We start from the raw sequence: 24,074 nt of genomic DNA on the forward strand, positions 1-24,074 counted from the left end.
GACGGGGCGGGCCCGAACTGCGTGGGGAAAGGGCTGATGCTGCTGCTGGCCGCCAGGAGGGCAAATAAAACAAATAAAACTAAACAAAAGAAACAAAAACAAAAGACAACAGGCAGGGTACGAGGGTTAAAGTCGCTCCGTAGTTATAAGGGCAGAAGGCAGGGCTTATAACACTACAAGACAGCATGCACACACCTTCAGAACAACGTGGTTAATACAGTTTGTATTTACTCTTATGTTTTGAAAGTTTAAAAAGTCACACAGTTATAAAGCACTTTTGCATTCATCAGCTTTGTCAAAAAAATCACAGACAGTAGGCACATCTGTATTAAAAGAACAAGACTGCACATCTTACACTGATAATCAACTGATAAAATAAAATTTATTTCAAAGTTCGTATTAAATGCTTAGAGCAAGACAAACATGAAAGGTTCGTTTTTTCAAAGTATTATATCCCCAAATGAATTTTTACCTATTTCCTAGTGAGTCATATTGCTCCTGGACAACAAGGTTTATCTATGCTTTTGTAAAGCTACAATGCGAAGGCAAAACAATTCAGCATACTCCAACTGAGTAAACGTGAGATTACAGAGTAACACACTTGTCCGACTTGTATACTTGCTTAAACTGCATCCTTACAACCCTGGCATATTTCTCAGTGAAATTTGGTTTCACAGCCTGATGTGATGCTAAAAAAAGATCTGCAAGATCAGTAGGAACATGTGAAGAAAGCAGTTTCAACACCAAGATCTACAAAGCATAAGAAAGTCACACTAGAGATAACTTTACTGGATTCAAATAGCTTGTCAGTCCTTTTCTCCCTCCCTGTATACTGTATAAAAAACTCAGTTCAATCAGAAAACTTTTGGCCATCAAAACTGATTTATCACACCAACAAAATTTACTTTATTTAAAACTTGCATACAGCACATTTCTGCCAGAAACTTATTTTAATCCCCAGATACCAAGACAAAGTAAAAACCATGGTTGCTTTAAAGCACAAGATTGCTTTAAAGCACAAGAGGGCCAAAAAAGTATATAAAGTTATAAGCTATTTGCACCTTGACATCTTGCATTTGTGATCAGCATTACAAATTTACAAACTGGGAGCAGATACCATTTGCAAATACTTATTTTAACATATGCAAGAGACAGTTTCAGTGATCCCAAACCAATTCCAGTGAGGAATTACTTCAATAAAAAATCTGTGCGTTTTTTTATATTTGTACAAGTGCAATACTTAACAGTTTCAAAACAAAAGGATAACAAAAATGAGCACACATTTATTCAGTACATCAGAACCAATTCTTACAAGACTAAAAAAGGACTTAAAGTAGGATTTGCAGCTGGTCCCTCATGTTGACATCTCAATCTCGGTTAAAACCCAAAGCTCTGTCTAAGAAAAACCTTCTACTTTGAGAATATAACCTTCTATTACAGGGACCACATGAGACACTACTTGAGGACAAGAACTGAAAGCTGTACCTATATACTAGACCGACCACAATTGCCCAGTTCAGAACAGTTACAGCAGTTCCGGGACTTAAGCAGGTGTAAATTTCTTCAAATTCCTAATAGATGAATTTTTGGACTGCAACCAGATGGACTGCATTAGATTGTTCTATCTGTAGTTAGCAGTTTGCCATGAATAAAATCTAACTCACTGGTCATTGGCAAGAATCCCCATCTGTTCTAACGGAGTCCAGGTTAGAGTGTTTGCATTAATGCATTAATTTCCAGTTTCTAAATGGGAGAGCAATCTTTGAAATTAAGTCATGAAGTTTATTTTGAAGGGAAGAATCCTTGAATGAGAATTTACAATGTTTTATAATAGGAGTCTATTCACATTTACATCCACTAGTGTGAGGTGAAGCTAGAACTGTAAGTGTACAAGTTGTATGTACAGAAGATTATGTCTTTGTGCAAATATTTGCTGTGATTTTAACATTTAACATTGTTTTCTTTCTGAAACATTGACAAATTCTTCTGCATTTGTTTTTTGCATTTAATTGCAATCTACACTTGAAAACATTTTGAATGTTGACACTTGAGTTGCCATGTTCAGTTTAAAATGTTCAACTGATAAATTGGACTACTTACTCCCACAATTAAAATGGCAAAATTTACTAATACAAGTGGCTTGGAAAAGCCTAACCTACGTATGTAGTTTCAACTGCCATGAATTCTATATCACATATGCTAAGTTAGTAATATAAGCAGCCATATCAAAAAAAATTTTTTTTTTAGAACTGTCAATTTTAGTTTGTGGAATAATATGCAACAACCCCTAAGCTGTGCTCTTAAATAAATGCATGTGTTTCTAAGGATTCTCAGCCTGCAGTAGCATCAGGGAGCTGCTGTGCTGCTACCACACTAAGTTATGAGCTAGCAACTCTGTATAAATCAGGAGCTTGCTGACAGTTCTTCAGATCAATATTTTGTTTCAGCCCATTGGGTGCCAAATATCAGCATCAAATCTCTTGGTACTACTGTACCTTCAGTTGTTCTACTTACACTCCACAGAACTTCACCTTTAAGTGTGCTACAGAGCACCTATGTGCTTTGAAAATTCCAATTGATTGGATTTAAACAGATTTATCAGTTATTAAAAGTAGTACATTATAGCATATTAAGCTATCTTTGATTTCATTTGCTGCCAAATAAGGGGGAAAAAAACAGTAGTTCTAACATATTACTGTTAAGAGATACTGATAGTTCCAATCAACTGAGGCACAATTGTAGGTGGTGACCAGCAAGTCATACTTAGGTCATTGAACTAGTAATTGTACATTTTCTTACAGTGCATCAGATGTCTGAATCACTAGCAAAAAAACAAGAAGGTCCGTGTAACTGAAGTGTTATATGAAGCCTAATGTGCACTTGATGTAAAGTGTTATGAACACTGTCCAAAGGACATGTGACTTCCTGTACCTGTATTAAGCTATTGGACAGCAGACAAACAGAATTTGCTCCAGCTTCAAAGCAATATATCTAACTGCCCAAAATCATTTCAGTCCCTGGGTAAATTGCATTTTGCAGCTAGTTTTTTCAGCGCCTTAGTTAATTTAACTTGATTACAACTGGAAGCATCTGACTATGATTTAGGCATGCTTATTGCTGTAAAAGAAATAAGCCCATCTTCAAAGTTACTGTGCAAGTATTTTAATAAGATTTGCACACATCTCAAAAAATTCTATTGTATGACTCCCTGATCTTGGAGTTAGGTCAGCCGTTGAAGAGTCAAGTGAAGAGGTCACTGATGAGGTAAGGGATGTATCTGCAGATTTTCCTTGTGCATCACCATCTGAATCTTTCTGACAGGATCTATAGTTGCTCACAGAACCTGATCTCTGTGGAGTTGCAGTCCCAGACTTTGCTTCAGTAATTTCATCTGAATGGCGAAGGAGAGAGTAGAAAAATTAGTTATCAATATCATATTGACCAGGGGAACAGCAAATGCCTTCCCTTCCTGAGACTTAATCTTGTGCAGATGTCCTTATGCAAATTAGTATTGTGCTATGAACTGTGCTTCAGGCCTATCTCATCTACTTTAGTTAGTTAATGAAAAACATGGCAGGTGCTGGTCTAATTTCAGTGACTAACAGTACAATTGATTTAATCTGCTTAATTTATCTTTTAAATATAACCTTATGATACTACCCCATGTAAGTCAAATAACACTTTGTACACATTTTGTAGACGCTTTTTGCTAGTACTTTATTTGGCTTCGATGTAATTATATTTGGTTATATTATTTTTATTATAATTGATGCATCAATTGCTATTAATTTACATTAATTTATCCTTCTCTTTTGGAAGATTTTCCTTTAGTATCTTTTACACCTATACTGCAGCAACTTAAGCTTACCTCCCGTATGAAGAAATACTTCTACCTTAGAAGTAATGTTCTGCTGAAGTATCTCTATTCTTACTTAAACAGAACATTAGCTTGACTCACTTGTCACTAAGAAGTTATTTCCAGGAGAAATTAGTGAACACAAAAGGGTCTGCCTTTTCACATCAGTCAAAGCTACTTTAAACTACTTAGGTAAGAGCAGTAGAGAACTGTTAACTGTGTCAGAACAGAGTATCAAATCAGCGTCATGACTGGAAGAGCTGCCAAATCCATGCCCTAGGGTTGTATTTTCTCAGGAGTTGAAGGCAGGACTGCAGCAGTCTAACCTCCCACAGCTGCATGGCTCTAGGCAGTCATCTCCCCTCCAACTAAATTAGCATTTTTCCTATATGCAGTTGTTAGGAAAGTGGTTGGTCCCCTCTATCAAGTACCACTGGATCTAGGCAAACACCTGTATTGTCAGAAGGGATGAGGCAAGAACAGGAATAACAAGTTACATTAAACTGACCTAAAAACCAGCCTTAGCCATCCTATACGGTAATCCAGTCAGACTCCAGTAAATCCTTTCTCTGTGCCACGTTTTCCTAGGCAAGTTATGTACCGCATTAGCTGTATGTAATTCTGCTTTTATTCTACTACACCCTTGTTAGGTTACACCTTCTTCCATTCATTTTCAAGGAAATAGCCACCTTAGTTTTATGCAATATTACAGTCATCCTATGAAGTATGACCTTGCTGCAGGTTAAACCATCACCTTTGAAGACTTCAGTTACTACAATTCTTATTTCAAATCTACTACCACCATTGATCAGTGGACCTTGACTGGCAGCTAAATGTCTAGCTACTTCCTATACTATATATACTGAATATAGTGAACTATGTAGTTCACTCCTCTATTTCTCAGCCCAATGGAGGAAGAGAATCAGAAGGCCAAAATCAAGAAACTCATGAGTCAAGATAAACATGGATAATAGAACCAAGAAAAAAAGTGATGCAAAGGAGATCATTCACTACCTCCCACAAGCAGACTGATGTCTAGCCAGCCTCTGAGCAAAGGCTACCTCCCCAAATTCTCCCTCCCCTCAGTTTGTTTGCTTTGTGTAGCATGTTTTGCTAAGCATGGTATTATTTGTCACCAAATCTCTCTTGGGTATGTCTGGATCACCTGTACAGTATGTGTCCCCTCCCAGCTTCTTGCTCATTCCTGGTCTGCTCAACATGTGTGGCAAAGTTGGGAAAAAGAAAAGGCCTTGATACTGCACAAGTACTGCTCAGCAACAGCCCAAACAATGGTACTACTAACACTTCTAGTCACAAATCCAAAACACAGCACCATACTGCCTGCTATAAAGAAATTAATTCCATCTCAGCCAGACCCAGTAAAACAGTGTACAATCCAAGCCAAACTGGCACACCTACATGTCAAGCTTTATCTTCACTAGGAAGAGATTCAGTCTTAGCCCAGATTTAAATTAATGTTTAAATCTAAGCCCCACAGGCAGTTTAGGTTGATTCCTATATTGCCTCTCATAGCTCTGTCCCCTTTTGTACCAGTGGCATTAGTGCTAGTGCAGACATGAAAGGAGCGATTCAGGAGTTAATACAGCTAAAAAGTGATTTGAGGGATGAACCAGCTAACCATTTGATCACAGGAACACTAGGATTGAAGAAATAAACACTTGGTTTCAGCTGACAAAGGGCAAGAATTTCACTTTACTTCTACCTAAGTAAATCAAGACCTGGCAATTAGAATGATTTCCCTTACAACTCAGCTAACTTATGTAAGTCTCCACATACCATCAATGCTACGGAAGTCCAGCAAGTATGTCCTGCTGTCCACCTGATACAGCTGTAGACTCATTTTAGAGTATGCACTTGTCACTGGATTCTTCCTTCGAACGCGCAAATAGTATGGATTTACAACCTAGGACAAATAAGATTTGAGCAAGTTACCAGAACTGCTTGAGATACACTGCATATTGTTCCTCTCATTTCGACTCACTGGTATTAAGTGATTTAAGGCTTACCTATTACAGCCTTCCCCCCCAACAGAAAAAATCATTCCTACAGCCCCAGCAGAAAGGTTTGACATGTTACAAAGATTTATCCTGTCAGCGTAAACTGCCTCCCCCAAAACCCTTCCCGTACAGCAAGCAAAAGCTGTCAGTACAGGTGCACAAGATTTTTTTCCTGCACAGGAAGATGCATTTTTTTTTTAGACTTCTGGTCTATGTAATCACACAGCTCAAGCAAAAATTTACTGTTATCTATTATTAACACTGTTATCTATTAATATAGCTATTATCTATTATTAAGACCTTTTATTCTTTTACCTTCCATTCATAATCCAGCTGCTTAATTGCTCGACACACTTCAGCCATGATATCATTTGGTCGACTCTGACTCCGTATTCCCAAATGCCACTTAGCTCTTCTTACACCTTGGTGTTTTGATTTTTGTGGATTCAGCTCATCAAGAGTATGGCGGGGACGAGGCGCTTCAGCTACCAAGAATGGCACTCTTTCAGGATGAGGGCGAGACAGATGGTGATCATCAAGAAAAGAATCTGGTGGGCTTGTAGCCAGGTAGAAGTCTTTGGCCTCATTCATTATTCTTCTATTATCTATAATGAGGTGATAAGCGACAGCTAAGGGGTCCTGATGATTTCGGCTATACAGACAGCTTAGAACTTCCTCTTCGGTGCATTCAAACTTCTCACACACTTCTTTTAAGGCTTCGTCATCAATCATGGTAGAGCTGTATGAAGGGTCTTCAGGAAACAAGTATTTGGGAAGGTCCTGCTTAAACCATTCATGTTCCCTAGATTTAAAAACAACAAGTTTAAGGCTATGTATGTAAAGCAAGCCTTTCTATCATTAAATTCTTTAAAAGTTATTTTCAGTCTGTACAAAAAAACAATTGTCAGCCCAAGCACTCCTCCTGTGCTTCTGATGAAGCAAGTTAAGTATGATAAGGGAACTGGACACTTCTACATAGAGGAAAGTAAAAATTACCTCTTTCACAACATTTTGCTTGACATTTGGCAGGAGACTGAAAAAAAAATTTTCCTAGAAGCGTTGCAACTACCTTAGCTCAAAAAATACCTTTTTGTAACTCAATCTGCTTTTTACATAAGTGATACATATATTTAGTTTTAACTGCCAGTACCTTAGTTTTGAGACCATTTCATCTGAAAAGCGCTCCCTCCTCCACAAGCACATACATAACAACAACATAATGAAAACTCAGTGCTGAATAGTTTCTTTGGCAGATGTTCTGACGAGGATTTTTGAACAAACTCACATGCTCCACACCCCCAACAAGTTATTTTTTCTTCCATTCAGAAGAAAGCCAGCTTGTCTCCAACACATACAAAATTGAGGGAAGGCTACGTAAAAGTCAATCTGTACCTCTTTACTACTGTATCCATGAGCTAGTATTCATAAGAGGGGAAAAGGAAAGATCCAGAATTAACCAGATAATTAACCTTATTTTTTCCCTCTATGACTGAGCAACTTGTGTGCCTACAGTAAATTGCTTAACCAGCCAAAGAATATAGCATGACACTATGTTGCACAAATGAAAACTATTAAAACTAGGCTTACTACAGATTAAAGAGCAGTTACGCTGATCAAGCTCTATCTAGTCAGCATTAATCTGAAAATATGCCTCATCACCAATACATTGTGCAAAAGGCACTTTAATCAGTAACAAACAGTTCGGAAGCAGAAAAAGCTTTTCCTATACTAATATAAACCACAGCCCTAACTGGGCAACTGAGCTCAGAAAAATATTTTATTACTATTCACTGCAATGAGCCTCTCCTCTTGCACACGTGCACACTTCCCCCTAGAACAGTTAAGGTATTCAGTAATTAAAATAATGCTGCCCTTTAAACTGTTGTTTTACAGCTGAGTATAGAACTGGTTAGAATTCAAACTCCACCCATGTTCTGCCACCAACATTTTTCAACGTTTTCATATCACTTGTCATCTGGACATGCCTAAGATAACTTGGATAAGCTAGAGTTCCTTTCCACTCAAGTTTTACAGTTCTTAGTTTTCAGTGTTTCCATGTTTTCTGATAGGAGCTGCAAGAAAATACTCCCTGTTGTAATAAAGTACCAAACGATATGTACCACATTTTTTTCTTTTATTGAAAAAACAGACATTCCTAGCTTCCTAACTTCCAAGCCTAAAGGAAGAAGCATTTTCACTAAGGTAGTGCTTTCTTCTTAGAGTTTCTCACAAAGGAGACAGGAAAATGTAATTATGCTACTGGATGAATTACAGCTTAAGTTCTTTTGTTGTTGTTTTACTTACTTCACACTTGTCAAAGCAGTCATCCCCTCCAGAATCCCATCTTGGAATCTGGAGCCCATGATAGCTATCTGTTGCTTTAGCTCCTCAATATTCTATATAGTAATTGTCACTTATATACCTAGTTTATGCTAGGGTTTGAAGCCAGACCAAAGAGTGCTACCAACAGAATATTCACTGTCTTAACATGATTTTTCCAAGGTCTGTATAAACTTGGATTAAGCAGTAGCTATGTTAAGAGTTGTAATTTCCCATCAGATATTTAAAGCACAGATTAGTGCTTTAATAGTTCTTCAAGCAAAGATTTTTTTCCCCAGAAAGAGTAGTAGTGTGTAGTTTTTGCAAACCATTCTGCAGGTAAACAGCTTTACTTAAACCAAGAGTTTCTGAAGATTCCTGTAATGTATACATTTTACTGTGACCTCCAACTAATACTTCTTTAGCCATATAGATCTAGTGGGAGGTGTCCCTGTCCATGGCAGGGGGTCTGGAAATAGATGATCTTTAATGTCCCTTCCAACCTGAAAAATTCCATGATTCTATGATTCTAACCATTACAGCTAAAGCCAAACGACCAGAAGTTGATTTGTCTCAGACTATAAAACAAGGACAAGTGGTACAACTGGTTTCTTCATACTGCATACACAAACCAAGACAATCATGCAAGCAGACGTCAGTGTTTTACCTAATGTCTCTGATCGTTGCTCTCTTCATTGGATCCACTTGCAGCATGTGTTTCAGAAGACTTATGACAGATGGATTCAGGTACTGAGGGGTATAGAAGATACCATCACATATCTTCTTAAAAAGTGTTGGCACGTGATCATCATCAAATGGAAGTGTTCCACATAACAAAGCATAGAGAATAACTCCACTGCTCCAAATATCTACTTCTGGACCTGCATATAACCTGGGAAAAAGTTAGCTATTAGTGGTTTGTGTTTAATACTTTTAAATAGATTTCAAACATACACATGCACACATACTTTAACTTATATTACTGTAATTGTGTGAACTCGGGGTCAACTAATCTGCAATTATTATAATATTTCAGTTCTATGCTATGCCTCCCTTGAACTCTAGCATCCTTTCCTTTCAAATAATATAATAAAAGCTAGGGAACGAGTATGTAGTTTTCTCCTCTATTGTATATAAATACTCCACAAATGCAATTTAATACGATGGTAAACTGAAAGAAGTCCATATAACAGGACTTTTCACACATCATATATGCTACCGCCCAGATAAAATAGACATTCAGCCTGCCATCAGCAATAGATTGTATTAGAGTTGCTGTAAACAGCAGACTTAACAATAAGAGTCCAGTAAAAAGTAGAAGTTATGTTCAGGCTGAATATAATTCTGCAATGGGTATTTCACTGCTATTCAGCTTCACAGCAGATGTCACCCCTAATTCTATCCATACCTGTTTCCAAGATGTGAGCTGTGATATTTTTAAACCAATTCAGACACACTGTACACGGTGGATTTTGTGTCATTAGACATCACCTCCAACTTACAGGAGCTATTCAAAGCTAGTTCATGGGAGCCTCAAATGCTTATGAAAAAATCATCACAGCAATTAACAACTCAGACCAGTTTCTCAGCATCAAGCTGAGAATGTCAACAGTTTTGTAACCTTTAGAATCAAGCAGCAAAATAACTGAAATACATGCACACATGTATCCAAAATAAAAGAAACTACCTTCCTGAAATTACTTCTGGTGCAGCATAGTTAGGGGAACCACAGCTTGTTCTTAAAAATTCTCCATCTGACATCATATTTGATAGACCTGAAAGTGTATAAGAGTAGCTACTAAAAATTCAGAGAGCAAAGTGATTTCACACTGCATATACCACCTAGAACAAGTCACCAGTAATTTAAATATGAAAGTTAACATTTAGCTCAGTTAGGAAGCATAGTTGTTTGGAATTACCAAAAGTTTCATACATGAGAACACTACGTGATCCTAGGTTTAGCAGAAATTTGTCTCTGACATAATCCATGATTGTACACAGCCAAGGCATGTTTGAAAATATACATTCATTCTAAGACAAATGATTTTGATTACACAGACATGACAGAAAAGAGTTATGCTGCTCCGTCTCCCTTAGAACAAGATAGGATTTTGATCATTAACAAGAAGGCATCTTAAACATATTCGTTTCTAAATAGTAAAGTGGAAGATGTTACCAAAGAATTGCCCACAATTCTCTAAGAGGTTTTAGATATACATATATATATATATGTATCAAAGGAATTGAGAACTGCACACAACTTTGCTTTGTAGCAGGCAACAGTCACCACAACCACCTGTACACTCAACTAGTTCCTGAATCACTGCAGCTTAGTACAGTTTTGGTTTAGATACTGTTAGTGATTAAAGCATACTTTAGGACCAGGCCATCTTTGATCACCAGCTCTGAGCACATTCTGAACGACCACTTCCAGAATAGCTGTGGAAAATATTTTCCAATTTCCTCAGTGGAGGCTGTATTATAAAGATTACTACAGGCCTGAGAACTCAGTCCAAAGAGAAGGAATTATGCCCTTTCACCACAGGCAGGAGGGGAGACTGAAGAACAGTTTTGCTTTGCATTCATACTCTTCTTGGATTCTGTTCCATCTTCAGGATAACCAAGTAACTACATTTTATTAATGTATTTTCTATAGCAAATAACAGAACCTAAGTAACACCAAAAGTGTGATCATACAAGATATTAATGCTTACCAAAGTCAGCTATCTTGGCATTCATGTGTGCATCGAGCAGCACATTCTCAGGCTTCAGATCTCTATGTACTACCATATGCCTGTGACAGTAATCCACGCCAGAAAGGATTTGCTGGAACAGACGTCTACTTTCCTTCTCATCAAGCTACGACAAACAAAGGTTTTAAACAATTTTGAAACAGTGGAAATGAATTATTTTTCATTTATATGAATTGCAGAAATGTTTCCAATGACCTAAAGTTAACATTTTTAGTTTTAATATTTTATACAGCAAATGACTGCATCTTTGCAGTAGAAAGCTTCATAACTTACATCATTTTGCTTCTACCACAACTCTAAAATGACTAAGACAAAACTGTATCCACTCACTCAGAATTACTGAAGTTTCTCAGTCATGCTTTTGAAATTATCATCACTGAAATTCTAACTTTGTCTAAACAGAGTGAGTATCAATGAACTTTGATACTTAAGCACAGTATAAGACTTAACACAAAAGCTGCTGATAATCGGAACAAAGGCAGTAAATTTTGATGCAATTTACATTCTGTTTGCAGCTTTCCCCAGACAGCAGGCTTAGCTAGGCACTTCCTATCAACATGCCCTATAACATGTCGAAGTCAGCTCAGTCTAACTAAGTAAAAGGATCCTGCCTATCTAGATAGTTTAACATAAGGGAGTTTAGAGCATTCACAGAAACCATTCTACTAGTCAAAGAGAATAGTAAGGGCAGAATAGCAGCTTCCCCGTAATTGGAATAATTCTTTAGTTGAGTTGAAAAAATGCTATGACAGTCATACAATTAAGATCTGAACTATGTTAACATGCTCTGAAATGAGAAACGTTTACAAAATGTAGCCATAAAGTATCTTTATTTTAATTGCTAACAGCAAAATTAATGCTGAATACATAAAAACAAACCTTCCTTTAATAGAAATGTTGTACAAGCAAAAACAGAATGCAAGTCATTGACTTGTAGAGTTGGACTACTTCTTACCCTTCCGTTTTTACAGATATAGTCAAACAGTTCTCCTCCTGAAACATATTCCATCACCATGAAAATGTCAGTTGGTGTACTGATGACCTGGTACCTGATAGAGGAAGGTATCTGTTAGCCTGTGTACTCAGTATAAGAAGCTAGTTACATTCAGATAAACATTTTAGAGTAAAGTCTACTTCTACGCAACTCTTTGCACAACACTAGTTTCATCAGTCAATTTACAGTTACTGCAATAACACTATTTTTCAGAACCTACTTCTCCTTTTACTATGTAATAACATCATTGTAAAGACTAGAAGAAAACTTGTATTTCCCACCAGGAAGATCAATCTCCATACTTTCAGAGGAACATTCTTAGATCAGATATTTCTATGAAAGTATTTGAAGTGCTACCTACCTCACAGACAGCTTAGCATAGTGAGGAAGGAATACAAAAGTACAAAAGGATTTTGCTAGTGCCTCAAAAATCCACACTTTTCAACCCTAACAGACAATAAAACTGCCTTCTCATAAATAAAGTGTACTTCAAGACTGGAAAAAAAAATGTTCATGATGATGCAAATTAATTCTCTTTGATTATGAGGTCTATATGTTTTTATCATTATACTTCAATTAAGTTGGGGGGAAAATGGAGTTCTGAAATAAGCACGTTATGGCCAAATGCCCTACTTACAAGATTTTGAAATATTTTCTGTGTATCCTTAACTGAAAAGGTGTTTAGTACTTTTCCTCTTAGAGCAGTGAGAAATGACTGTTCTTTACACAGAAAAGGAAAGCACACTGATGACTCCTTAGTCAAAATTCAGGTAAACTATTGAGAAGACAGAATGTAGCAATTGGATCAAAATGAATGCTTTTAGGTACCGCGCTTAAGCATACAAATATATTCCAACTAAAAAAAGTTAATTCACACATACTACAGAACTCCAACACTCGTCAAAAGACTGATTCTAAGACAAGGGAGGAAAACAAACATTTCTCAGCTTGCTGAGACAAATTATTCTTCAACTGCATAGACAGTGAAATCAGACTATTCAGGTGTAAGTGTACATGTTTTAACAGCTTAATATTAAAGTAGTGTAATAACCTGGATACCACTGAGGCAAATATCAGAATAAGATCTCCAAAGTTAGTTTTAGCCTAAAGTATCTTGAATTACAAGCAATTATCTTCACTGATTTTTCTTTTTAATTCCTTGGTTGAAAGTGCCTCACATACTTACACATCACCATTTATTTGAAGCTATGGCCAAGACCCACTAATAGAGAAATAGTATTTTAATCCTTTTTCATCAAAAGTTACAATGCAACCTCATTTCTAACAACATGTGTGACTTTTCACACAGTTATGAAATTGGTAAACTATAAACTTCAGGAACCATGAGCAACAGTTTATAGCTGAGATCTTCAGATATGTCCACCTTCTGGACAGCGAGGTAACAAAATGTTGGGAGATAACCTCATCATCTCAGACAATAAGTCTGCATCTCTTGGAAGATTCAGCGATGCCTCTCTATAGTAAGTTTGCTTTTTCTAGTTATGGAGAATGTCACTGTGGAAAAGAAGAGTTACGTACCTATAACATAAGTACAGTAATCAAACCCCACATCATAGTTGACTGAACGCAGCAAGAGGAATTTTTAGAGAAGCAAAACGCATCCTATTGCTAGAGGTTAAAAACCAGAAAAAACGATGGTCTAAAGATTTTTAAATTAAACTATGGTATAGAAAAAAATATTGAGACAGACTTGAAACGTTTTATACAATTTTTAGTAAAGCACAGTGTTCCAAATTATACATTGTCTAATTTGTAATGTTCAGCTGAAGAAATCCGTTTACTTTTATCCCAGCAATTCCTCAATCTAGTTCCTAGTACAGCAAGCAGCATGATCCTAAGTTCCCAGCACGTCTACCTGCACAGCTGTATCAACTATAGCTCAAATATTTACATGCATGCTAATAACCCTTCTGCTTTGGGAGTACAGGCTGAACAACTGAAAATTTGGGTATCCAACACCTTTTCCATTATCTCCTACATCTTGACCCTTTCCTCCACACGCAGAAGAAAAAGAATTTTTCCCCATAATTCACTAGAAATATTTACCTGAAACCTATTCTGCTAAGCTGTTAAATCAGCTTAACCAAAAGTACATATTCCTGCTTTACCCCATATGTCAGCTGATACATTGACACTTCCATTTGTATTGGCTACAGGTATGTGCTTTGGACTAGTTCATGAACTCTTCACTGGAAGCACTAGCAATGCTGCAGACAGACAAAGACGCTCAACAGCCTTCTGAAACCAATCCACTTCAGATCATCTCATTACCTGCTTCAATCTGATTTAGCACTGACTTACATACTGTTGCCAAACTAAAGGAATGTACTGGCATGGCATCTATCAGTAGTAGCATGGTCTTAACACAAGACTTTGCCAATAAAAAAATTTGGAACTCTAACACCACGATTAAGAGTAGAAGTTACATACACAATAGATGTGTCCTGCTAGATGCGTAGGTATGCTATATGAAACAAAAAAGTCAAAAATAAGTGGCATTTATATCTGGTCTGAGAAAACACATCACAAGTCTAGCACATATTTAATTGTATTCTGAACTCTGCTGGTAAGTTATTGATTGACTAATAACTAAGAAACTGAACAGGCACAATATAAATACTGTACTAATTCAGACAAGTGGTAGCAGATATTTCAGAATTCTTTTATATAGATCACACTTAACATACTGCACATCTTTAATTCAGAAAAGTTTTGCAATCCACTGTCTACATCAGAAAACCGTAAATCACTGACCATCATGTTGATAAAAGATATTTTGAGGAAAAAAACACAGTAAGCTTGCACAGGAAAGCACTCTACAGTCTTGTTCTTAACCAATTTCTAAGCAGAAAAAAAGGATCAGATACAACCAGAAAAAGAATATTGAAACAGCAGCTAAAAACAATAAAACTGATGGTACAAGAAGGATCTATTATGCCACTACCTTTTAACCTGCCTAAAGAAAGATCTGTGCCCTACAGAAAATATCAATTCTGTGAAAATGTATCAGAGGATACTGAAAATGGAATACATGGAAGCTGGTTAGTTCTCTAACAAGTTACTGATAGTACTTTTGCCCTTTGAACGTTTTAGGTCAAAGAGAGCACAACAGATTGTTTAAATAGATCTGATTATAGCAAACAAAACTTACAGCTTAATTATATGTGGATGTCTGAAGAGTTTGAGGTTCTGAATCTCTCTGCGGATTTTTCCTACAACATCAAGGCTGCGAATCTTCTGTCGGTTCAGGATCTTCACTGCAACTTTATGCCCAGTTAACTCATGTTTGCCAACTGCAAGGAACAAAAAAACATTTAGTTAGTCAGGGTTTTCAATTACCCCATAAGAACATTTACGGGATCATTTCAACTACAACCAAGAAATACCACAGTTAAGATATTAATCATTCCACATATCCCTATTATCTTTAGGGAGATAGAAAACCAGATGACACATCATATCCTTCACTTCACCCTAATTCCTCTCTCAATTTTATTGTTAGAAGATTCACGGGAAATGTAAGAATGAACCTTAAATCTCATCCTCAAGTCTTGCAGCATGACTACATTTTGCACTATTACAAACCAAACATTTTTCTATCCAAAACACTGCCATCCTTGCTAAGTAGGAGACCATTTTATTTCCCTGTATAAGTTGCTCCAAGCTTTAGACTCACATGGTAACCCACTCAGACATGTTCTCCTGCTGCTTTCCTACTCAATCTACAAGCATTGCATTTACTTTACAAAAATGTTTCCTTTCCCCTCAAGTAGCATGTTTCAGCAGTTATTCAGAATTACTGCTAAGAGTAACCAGTTTACTTGAAAATTAATTACTTATCTGTCCATGTAGCAGTCTGAACCTATATAAGCTACACATTCTGTGCAGTAAAAAAGACTATCATACCAGAGCTTTATTATATAAATAGCAAAAAACATATGAAACGCACACAATAGAATCTAACAACTATGCGAAGCAATACAAACAGGCAACCTCTTACATTCCTCAGTTTCCTTCCTACTTCAAGAAGTTGTCTTTTTTTCTTTGAGGAATTTTAAAGTGTAAAACACTTATGAGACAGTTACCCTTCTTGAATTCCTTAATTTTACAGGTGCTTTTTAAAATGGCTTCAAAGTTGCTATGAATATATTTTTTTAAATCCAGTGCCCGTGTTTTTTTAGAATCCAGTGCTGGATCACAGATATACTACAGGATGTAAGCATCTCTTGCACTAGAAGACTTTGCTATCTGCATCAGTTTCTGCATGCAGTAGTTTCTGCATGCAGTAGTTTAACACTGCTAATATCACGACTATATCCATTTTCAGACATACAGCTGCCATCCTCTGCAATGTTCTGAAGGCAAGCCAGATTCCAAGACAGCTAAATGTCCACTTGGACGTTGGCAACAAACCTCTGCTGAGCATAGTACTCTCCCATCTGGGTGCATCTCCTCACTTGAAAATCTGACCAAGTCCCAGGCTTCAAGACTTATTTAAGTACATCCATAGGAAGCTGTGATAAACAATTCTGATATAATTAATAACTTTACTCTGGAAGTTGTACCTATATAGTTTACCTGACACAGCACAATTAACACGTTTATCCACAAAGCCCCCTCAACAATTTTGCATTTTATTATTTTACAGTATAGCTAATGGATCTGGAAGTACTTATCTTGCTTGCAAGAAACAGTTGCTTGTTCACAAAGTAGAAAATATGTCACTCCACATTAGTGAGAATTGCAAAGACTGCACAGAACCAGGGAGTAAGCCAACACCTCAGATGTTAAAACTTAAGGCCAGTACTACATGACAGACTAATTCTTCTAAAAGTATAAGACACAGTTCCTTCCCTAGTGGATGAATAATTATTTTGCTGCAGTTATCCACAAAAAAATCTTCCTGCACTCAAGATAATTTTGACAGAATTAGCAAAAGATTATCAATCTGCTGATCTCATTTCTAGTACAAAACCCTCCTGCTGCCATTTACCTCTACACTAAGATAAAAAACAATGCAAGTGAGAAGCAATTCTTAGCAGTGAGATACAGATAACGATAAGCCTCTCTGAATGATTATTTTTATGACAAAAAGATGTTTATCATGTAAAACAAAGCAGCATGTCTAAGTTGGGAAGTAACTGAGTAGTGGACCACACAAAACTGAACCACCATGATGTGGTGATGAGACACCCTTTTTTATCTGATATCACAGAAAAGCTCCAACTACAGGATGGAAAACACATGGAAAAACACAAACCCCAGTGCCCAGGAGCCATTACCTAAATAGGGCACAATAACCAAACGCTGGGCAAGCACTTTCACACTGCCGAGGAATGCAGGACAAGGCTGACAATTAATCACAAGTTCTAGACAGACCACAAATTATTAGAGGTGAGTGCCTGGTACTGTAAAGTCATGTTGCGCACAAGAAGTATTTGCTTTCAACCAAGCATACAATTAGAGCAATTATCTCTCTTGCTTTCTCCAATTCAAGTGTGATTGAGGTTTCAAAGGAAACCAAGAAATTATACCACTTATGTTCACAACCTAAGGAGTAACAAAATCATTAACATGAAACAATCAAAAAACAATTATTCCATTTGAATTAGTGTGTCTTTACCTACCTATAATATGAACAGAGGTAAGTCAGAAGTATTTAAAAAATCCTTTTAGTAGTAAGTTAAATTTAACAATAATTTTAGTTAATAAGAAATGTCTTAGAAACTAAATGAGAATCCACTACACAAGAATTTGCAGCACCCTTTGGTTTACCAAGTACTAAATTAAATACCTTCTTAAGTAGCACATGCATTTGAGCAATTTTACAGCTTACCATATAAATGCTCAGATATTCAGTTCCAACATGCATTGTGTTGTCTAATTAATCAGCCAATTTGTTTTTCTGATTTGTCAGGCTACCTTAGATGACAACTGGAATTTAATTAGAACCCAGAAAAAAGCAATAGAAGGTTATTTATTAGGTACAAACAAGCTATATTCAATATGCAAGGTACATAAGAAGCATTTTATTGAAACTTTTTTATTTGAAGTACTTATTAGGCAGCAACATTTGCAGTTGTCTGAGCCTTAGTCATCACAACTGTGTGCCTCAAGCCTTGATTTTATTCAAGGACTGAAAGAAATGCTTCTCTGCTTCTTCAGCTGTTCAACAACTTCGAACAAAAATATTGAAATAAAAAATATTGTGGTTTTGTGCACATACAGAAAGATCCCCAGAAGTCTGAAAAGTCTTTAGCAAGTTAACAAATTTAATGATTGTTTTCTTCAGTAATATTTTACTAAGTTTTTACTCCCCTTTTTTACTCAAGATTATATTAAATCTAGCTCTAAGACTGGAGTTTCCAACCACCATCTATTTCATGAAAACTGTCTTGTTGCAAATATATAGGGTATCCACTAGTCCTGTTCAGCTACCACAAATCACATACTTTAAATCTCAAACTACATTCTTTTCATCAATCTTTCATTCTTCCCAGGCACAAGTAATCTTCACTTTGCTTTACAATATAATAGCAAATACAAGGTTTTCCACATGCTTTTTAAAAAATAAAATAATTGACTTATTTCTTCACTGTAGAGTGGCTTTGCAGCTTTATTGACTGTGTACCTCACATTAGAAGCAAGCTGGTAATTCCACCAAGAAAACACCTTAAAACCATAGTTGTCATGTAGTATAAACCTTTATCCACGTGCCCTAAGAACTTGCTTGAAGCTGAAGCAGTTCAAGGTATATGGTGCTGCCACAGAATTGATTGTACACAACTTTAATTAAGCAGTAGTTAAGGATTTATTATATAAAATAATTTGCTACAATAGAAACAGCAACTTAGTTAAAGCTTCAAGAATGGCAAGGCTCACGCAAGACTTATTTCATGGTACTGGGGGGGCGGTTCTAAACTCAGACACATGCTTCCAAAATCCCCCTTTGAGGTGAATTTCTCACCCTTCTCTCTCACCTGCAGTTGTCCACAGACAAGCCTGACCCTCAAGGTGTCAGCCCCGAGACGCAGTCCTCTCAGGGGTGCCATGAAAAAGCATCCCAGCTCAGGGGGAAACAAGGGTGCAGCCCACTGCCGTCCCTCAAGAACTCAAAGAGTTCTTCCTTGGTATCAGTATTTACAGGATTGTGAAATAAGTGACTTTTAGTTTTAGAATTTTCCAGGATTCTGGTATTTTTTCATTTTGTTTATGGCTCATGTTGTGCAGTCCCTTTACCCTCAGCATTTAATTGTGCCTTTACCAATTAGTTACCCCACAGGGGCCCCAGATATGGTCGGGGGGAGGCCTGATCATCCCATGCCTGTATCACATATGTGACAGCAGAGTGAGCCAGTATTAGGCTTCACCACACTCTGTAGATAACAGAGGAATGATGCCCAGCAGCTTTTCTTTGAATCACAGATAAGAAGAGATGATGCAGCACCATATTTATTAGATAGGGAATTTAACTACAAGTCAATCATTTCATGTTGTTCCTGGACTCCAATGTGATTCATCATTTTCCAGAGACAGATTTCAAGGCATCAGGCATCTATCTGCTGGCGCTCCATCCCTAGAACTGTGCAGCAGTTCAAGGAACAATCACATCAAGGCCTACTGTGGCTCCTAATTCTGAGCAAGTCTTAGCTCAGGTGAAGGAGTAGAGTGTACCTCCCACGCTCCACCCCATCAGTACAGTCAATTCACTTTACCCTCAGAGTGGCAGCGTGACTCTTGCCTCCGTGGGATAAATGTATTGGCAAATGTTTAATGCCTGTATGTGGGCAACTTTAAGAATCATTAGTATGAGCTACAGCACAACACTTATTCCTTTGTTTTCCACACGCCCTATTGTATAAACTGAAAATTTAAACAAATCTGTATACATGAGGGGGTTCTTCCAGCAGTGCTACTTGTTTAGCCATTGTCCAGACCCTGATATGTAAGGCAATGGCTAACAGTAAACATAAAACATCAAGAGTTAGTAAAATCACAATAGGGTGCAGAGTCAGGTTCAGTATTCCTGCTGCTGCTGCAGGAGACCATCCAAGAAGAACTTGCACCACTGATGCTCCCTATCCTTCTTGACTCTCTACAATACCTGATGTATTTCTTCACTTTCATGATGGACTCTGATAAGAGATTTTTGCCCTGTTCTCTGGGCCCGCTGTAGGAGGCTTGCTAGGTCAGGGTGATGAAGAAGCCACTTGACTAGGGTCAAATTCATTGCAACAGGTGTTGGTTGCAGTTGGCGACACAGCATATAACCAAAAGAAAAATCTTTGCAAATAATTATGGGTGCAGAAAGATTAAGATCAGAACTGATATTTATGGAAAAGTTATCAATCGCTCTAATTTATGTGCATGTAACACTATGAACAACATCATCTATTAGCACGGATTCACACAAATGTTCACATACATACACATCCTTTCCTGATATACAGGACTAGCATTTTGGAAATCTTGACGGGATATATTTTGAAGTGACAGATATTTTATTCTATATCTAAATAGGTTATCTTGAGCTTTAGGAGTGTTATTCTCACAAATGAAACCTCATTGTCCTAGAACAACACCTTCATTCACATCAACTGTTGTTTGTCAGTCTTCTCCTTTCTGATAGGTCCACACCCTATGCTCCAAAGGACAGGGTAAAGTCCCATTACAATGTGACAAAAGTGATAATTGGGTGTCCAGTGTACACTGACACATTGCATACAGCGAGGACAAAGGCAACAATTTTTTTGTGTTTTGAATGATAAGTTGACTAATTGCCACAATGACTGAAACTTTTTCAAACTCTGATGCATTACCAGCAAAACAGCAGACACTAACTGGTAACAGACCACTGACTATTTTTGCATTCAGCACGAAGACAGAACTGAACACATGACTTCAGATGATAACGTTATGCAAAGCCCAGAGAAAACCAAGAAGCCAGTGTTATTTTTCTGAAAGCTACTCTGTATTACCTCTTAACATAAGTTTTACCTATAAAGGGGCTGGCTCACAAATTAGAAATAATCAAATTATATTTGTTAATCATTCCAGCTGTGTACCAGCTATCAGTCATTCAAAAAGAAAAGCACTCCAAAAAGAAGCTCCCTTTACATACCTAGTACTTCTCTGTATTTCTTTATTATTTGGTAAGAGAATTATGGAACCACCTGGTCTTGATAAGTCTCTTCCAGGCTAACAACTCCAAATCATCAACCTGACTTACTGAAGTCCCATCACTAAACCATGTCCCTTAGTGCACGTCCGTTAAGCACCTCCAGTGATGGGGACTCCACAATCCATTCCAAAGCTTGACCATCCTCTCTGCAAAGAGATTCTGATATCCAATCTAAGCCTCCCCCGGTGCAACTAGAACCAATTTCCTCACACCCTATCACTAACACCAATTGCCTTCAAATTTCACTATGCACAAGCAGCAAGTTTTCAAACACACTCAGAGACAAAGTCTCAAAGCTGCAATGATTTGTTTTAACTGTTTAAATGCAGGAGCAACAAACTAAAGTCAGTTCAGCAGGGCTTCAGCTGGAAAAGAAAAACAATGGTGAGGCCATTCAGAGTAAATATGACATTCTTACGAAATACAGGTACCAGTTATGAAGGCTGCAGAAAAAAGCTGAACAAGCATGCTAGGTACACAAATATTTTGACAGAGACCAAAAACAACCCAACCCAGAGCTCAGTAGAATGTACTCTTAAAAAAAAAAGAGCTAAATTAATGTTTTTACTAAATTAAATGGACACAAGTTAATACTGTGCAAAGGCATATTCCTGAACAACTACGTTAGATAGAAAACTGATCTTCACAGTCCCCTGCCAGGTGTCTTATCACTGCCTTCATCAAGGCCTATTTACATCAGTGTTGCAGACTATCCAGATCAGCATTCTTAACCTAGTTCTAAAGACTAGGACCAGTATTGTATATTTACAACCACAAATAGTAACCTCATCTCAGCACAAATTACTAGAAGTCTGACTACTCATTCCTTTATGAAAGCTAATCATTTGAAACACCTGGGAATTAACTTTGCTTTTGGTTTCAGCAGGAAACATCAATGGTATTTTAAAAATAGAGAATGCTAAAACAGGGGTAATATTTTATGCTGAATCCTTGTAAAATTTAAATGAGAACATGCTTCACAAAACTCATTTATTTTCAGCATTCTCTTTTACCCAGTCTTTCCCTTCTGTGTATTTCGCTTTGCCTGTGTATTGGCTAGAACCAGCTGTCTTCTCCACGGATGCCAATCTGAGGCACAGTCAAGTGAATGAGGTCAGTGGTTAATTTGGGCTCCAAGAGCTAGAAGAAGAGTTAAATTGGCAAAACATCACACCAATCAGTTATCTGTGATGGTGAAAAGGCAAGAGAAAGGGTGAATTCGTCTGACAGATACCTTGGCAGCAGGAGACCTTTAATGGTCGCTGTGTAAAGCGCTGGTTTTCCAGCCCATTTTTGGGGCTGCCACTACTGTTAAAACTAAAACCCCACTTCCAAGAAGCCAGATGTCTGACCCAGACATCACAGAAGCGCGATGGAAACCCTACCTGAATAAAAACTGAGCAATCTGACTTTTTTTAGTGCTTTTTCTGAAATTGTCAAGTGACGAAACCTTTATCAGAGTCGCCAGATGAGGAAGAGGAATAAAGGGAAACCTTAATCTCTATTCCATTTCAAGTCCGCTGCGGGGTACTTGCACCCCTACCCAGAAAACTTTTTCTTAAGTCGGAAAAGAGCAGAAGTTGGGTAAGAACCAACCAAATCCGTCACAAAGACTTGGGGCGGCCGCGACACCCTCATTCCCGTCCCCAGCCCAACGTTTTTAACGCCTCCCCCGGCCGGACACCGCCCGGCTCCCGGCGCTGCTTACACACACACGGAGCACGACACTCCCGACACACCCCCGGTCGGCAACCCCGCAGTCGCGACTCTGTCGCGACAGCCACCGCTCTTCCCCCTCCCCCCGCCTGACAGCGCGGCCCCGCACCTCGCCCACCGCCACCTCGCCCTTCCCCGGCCGGAGCAGCCAGGGCAGCGGCTCACCCTTGACTTTGCCGAAGGTGCCGACGCCGAGCGTATCGCCCAGGATGTAGTGCCCGATCTTCACCCGCCCGTGCTCGTGCTTCTGTTTATCCGCCGCCGCCATCTTGAGCCAAGGGCCGAGTCTGCGCATAGTGCCGCCCGCCCGCGCCGGGACAGAGGGCCGGCGGGGGAGGAGCAACCACACTGCGCCCGCCCGCACCGAACCCCGGAAATGAACGCCGCATTTACCGCCTCGCCGCCCTGCGCGGAACGAACCATTGCGGCTCGGCGGGGGGGGGCGGGCCAGCCCAGCGGCCCTGCGGGGGCGGGGGACGGTTTGTTCGGGGCTGAGAGGGGGTCGTCCCTCCCGGCGCCACAGTGAGGCGACATCTTGATTAGGCGGAAACACAGCCCCTCACAGAAACACAGAAAACACAGCCCCTCACAGAAACAGGCCCGCCGAGTCGTTTTTCTTGTTTTGTTTTGTTTTGTTTTGTTTTAACAAAGCCTTGGTTTAAACCTGTCCCCTCTCCTCAGGGAGACGCGCCACAGACCGCGCTTCCTTGTTGCCGCCTGCAGCCGGGTTGTCCCAAAGCACTGTCCCACCCTGCCTTCAAAGAAACGGTTGAAACTGGGGGGAAAACAGTGACAATTCGGTAGATACTTTTGTCTGGGGAGATCATCGACTCGAAAGGAAGGTTGCTGCCAACTCCCATCCTTTCTCCATTCCCCTGCTCTCCAAACTGAGTGAATGATGCCAAATGAAATGCTTTCCCTTGCCTACCCTATGCACAGCCCATAAATGTGTCTGCAAGTAGATTAATGTATTATAATACGGACCACATAAACATTTTTCAGAGTGCAGACAACAGGAAGTTAAAAAATCTGCTAATGACCTTAAACTTGGTTCAGAGAGTATTCAGTATTACTTACGTTGCAGCAGTCATGAATTTAACAGAAGGGTGGAAAACAAACTCTGGTCCTTGGAAGATATTTTTATATTATTTATATTATTTACATGACTGATATTTATTAATTATATATATCATATATCTATGTTACTAATATTTTT

At 38.3% G+C, this 24,074-nt stretch overlaps 1 protein-coding gene across 1 annotated transcript; it reads right to left on the bottom strand.

The window, feature by feature from the left end:
• Positions 1-208: 208 nt before the first annotated feature.
• Positions 209-23,235, bottom strand: PRKAA1 (protein kinase AMP-activated catalytic subunit alpha 1). Its single transcript, XM_040540078.1, has 9 exons — positions 23,024-23,235; positions 15,113-15,254; positions 11,902-11,995; positions 10,908-11,052; positions 9,881-9,968; positions 8,861-9,085; positions 6,190-6,676; positions 5,654-5,780; positions 209-3,391 (listed from the first exon to the last, which is right to left on the bottom strand). The coding sequence occupies exons 1-9, from the start codon at positions 23,151-23,153 to the stop codon at positions 3,147-3,149; spliced, it is 1,683 nt and encodes a 560-aa protein (XP_040396012.1). The 5' UTR covers positions 23,154-23,235; the 3' UTR covers positions 209-3,146.
• Positions 23,236-24,074: the final 839 nt, after the last annotated feature.

Source organism: Cygnus olor, chromosome Z (genome assembly GCF_009769625.2).
Source record: "Cygnus olor isolate bCygOlo1 chromosome Z, bCygOlo1.pri.v2, whole genome shotgun sequence".
Classification (NCBI taxonomy): Eukaryota; Metazoa; Chordata; class Aves; order Anseriformes; family Anatidae; genus Cygnus; species Cygnus olor.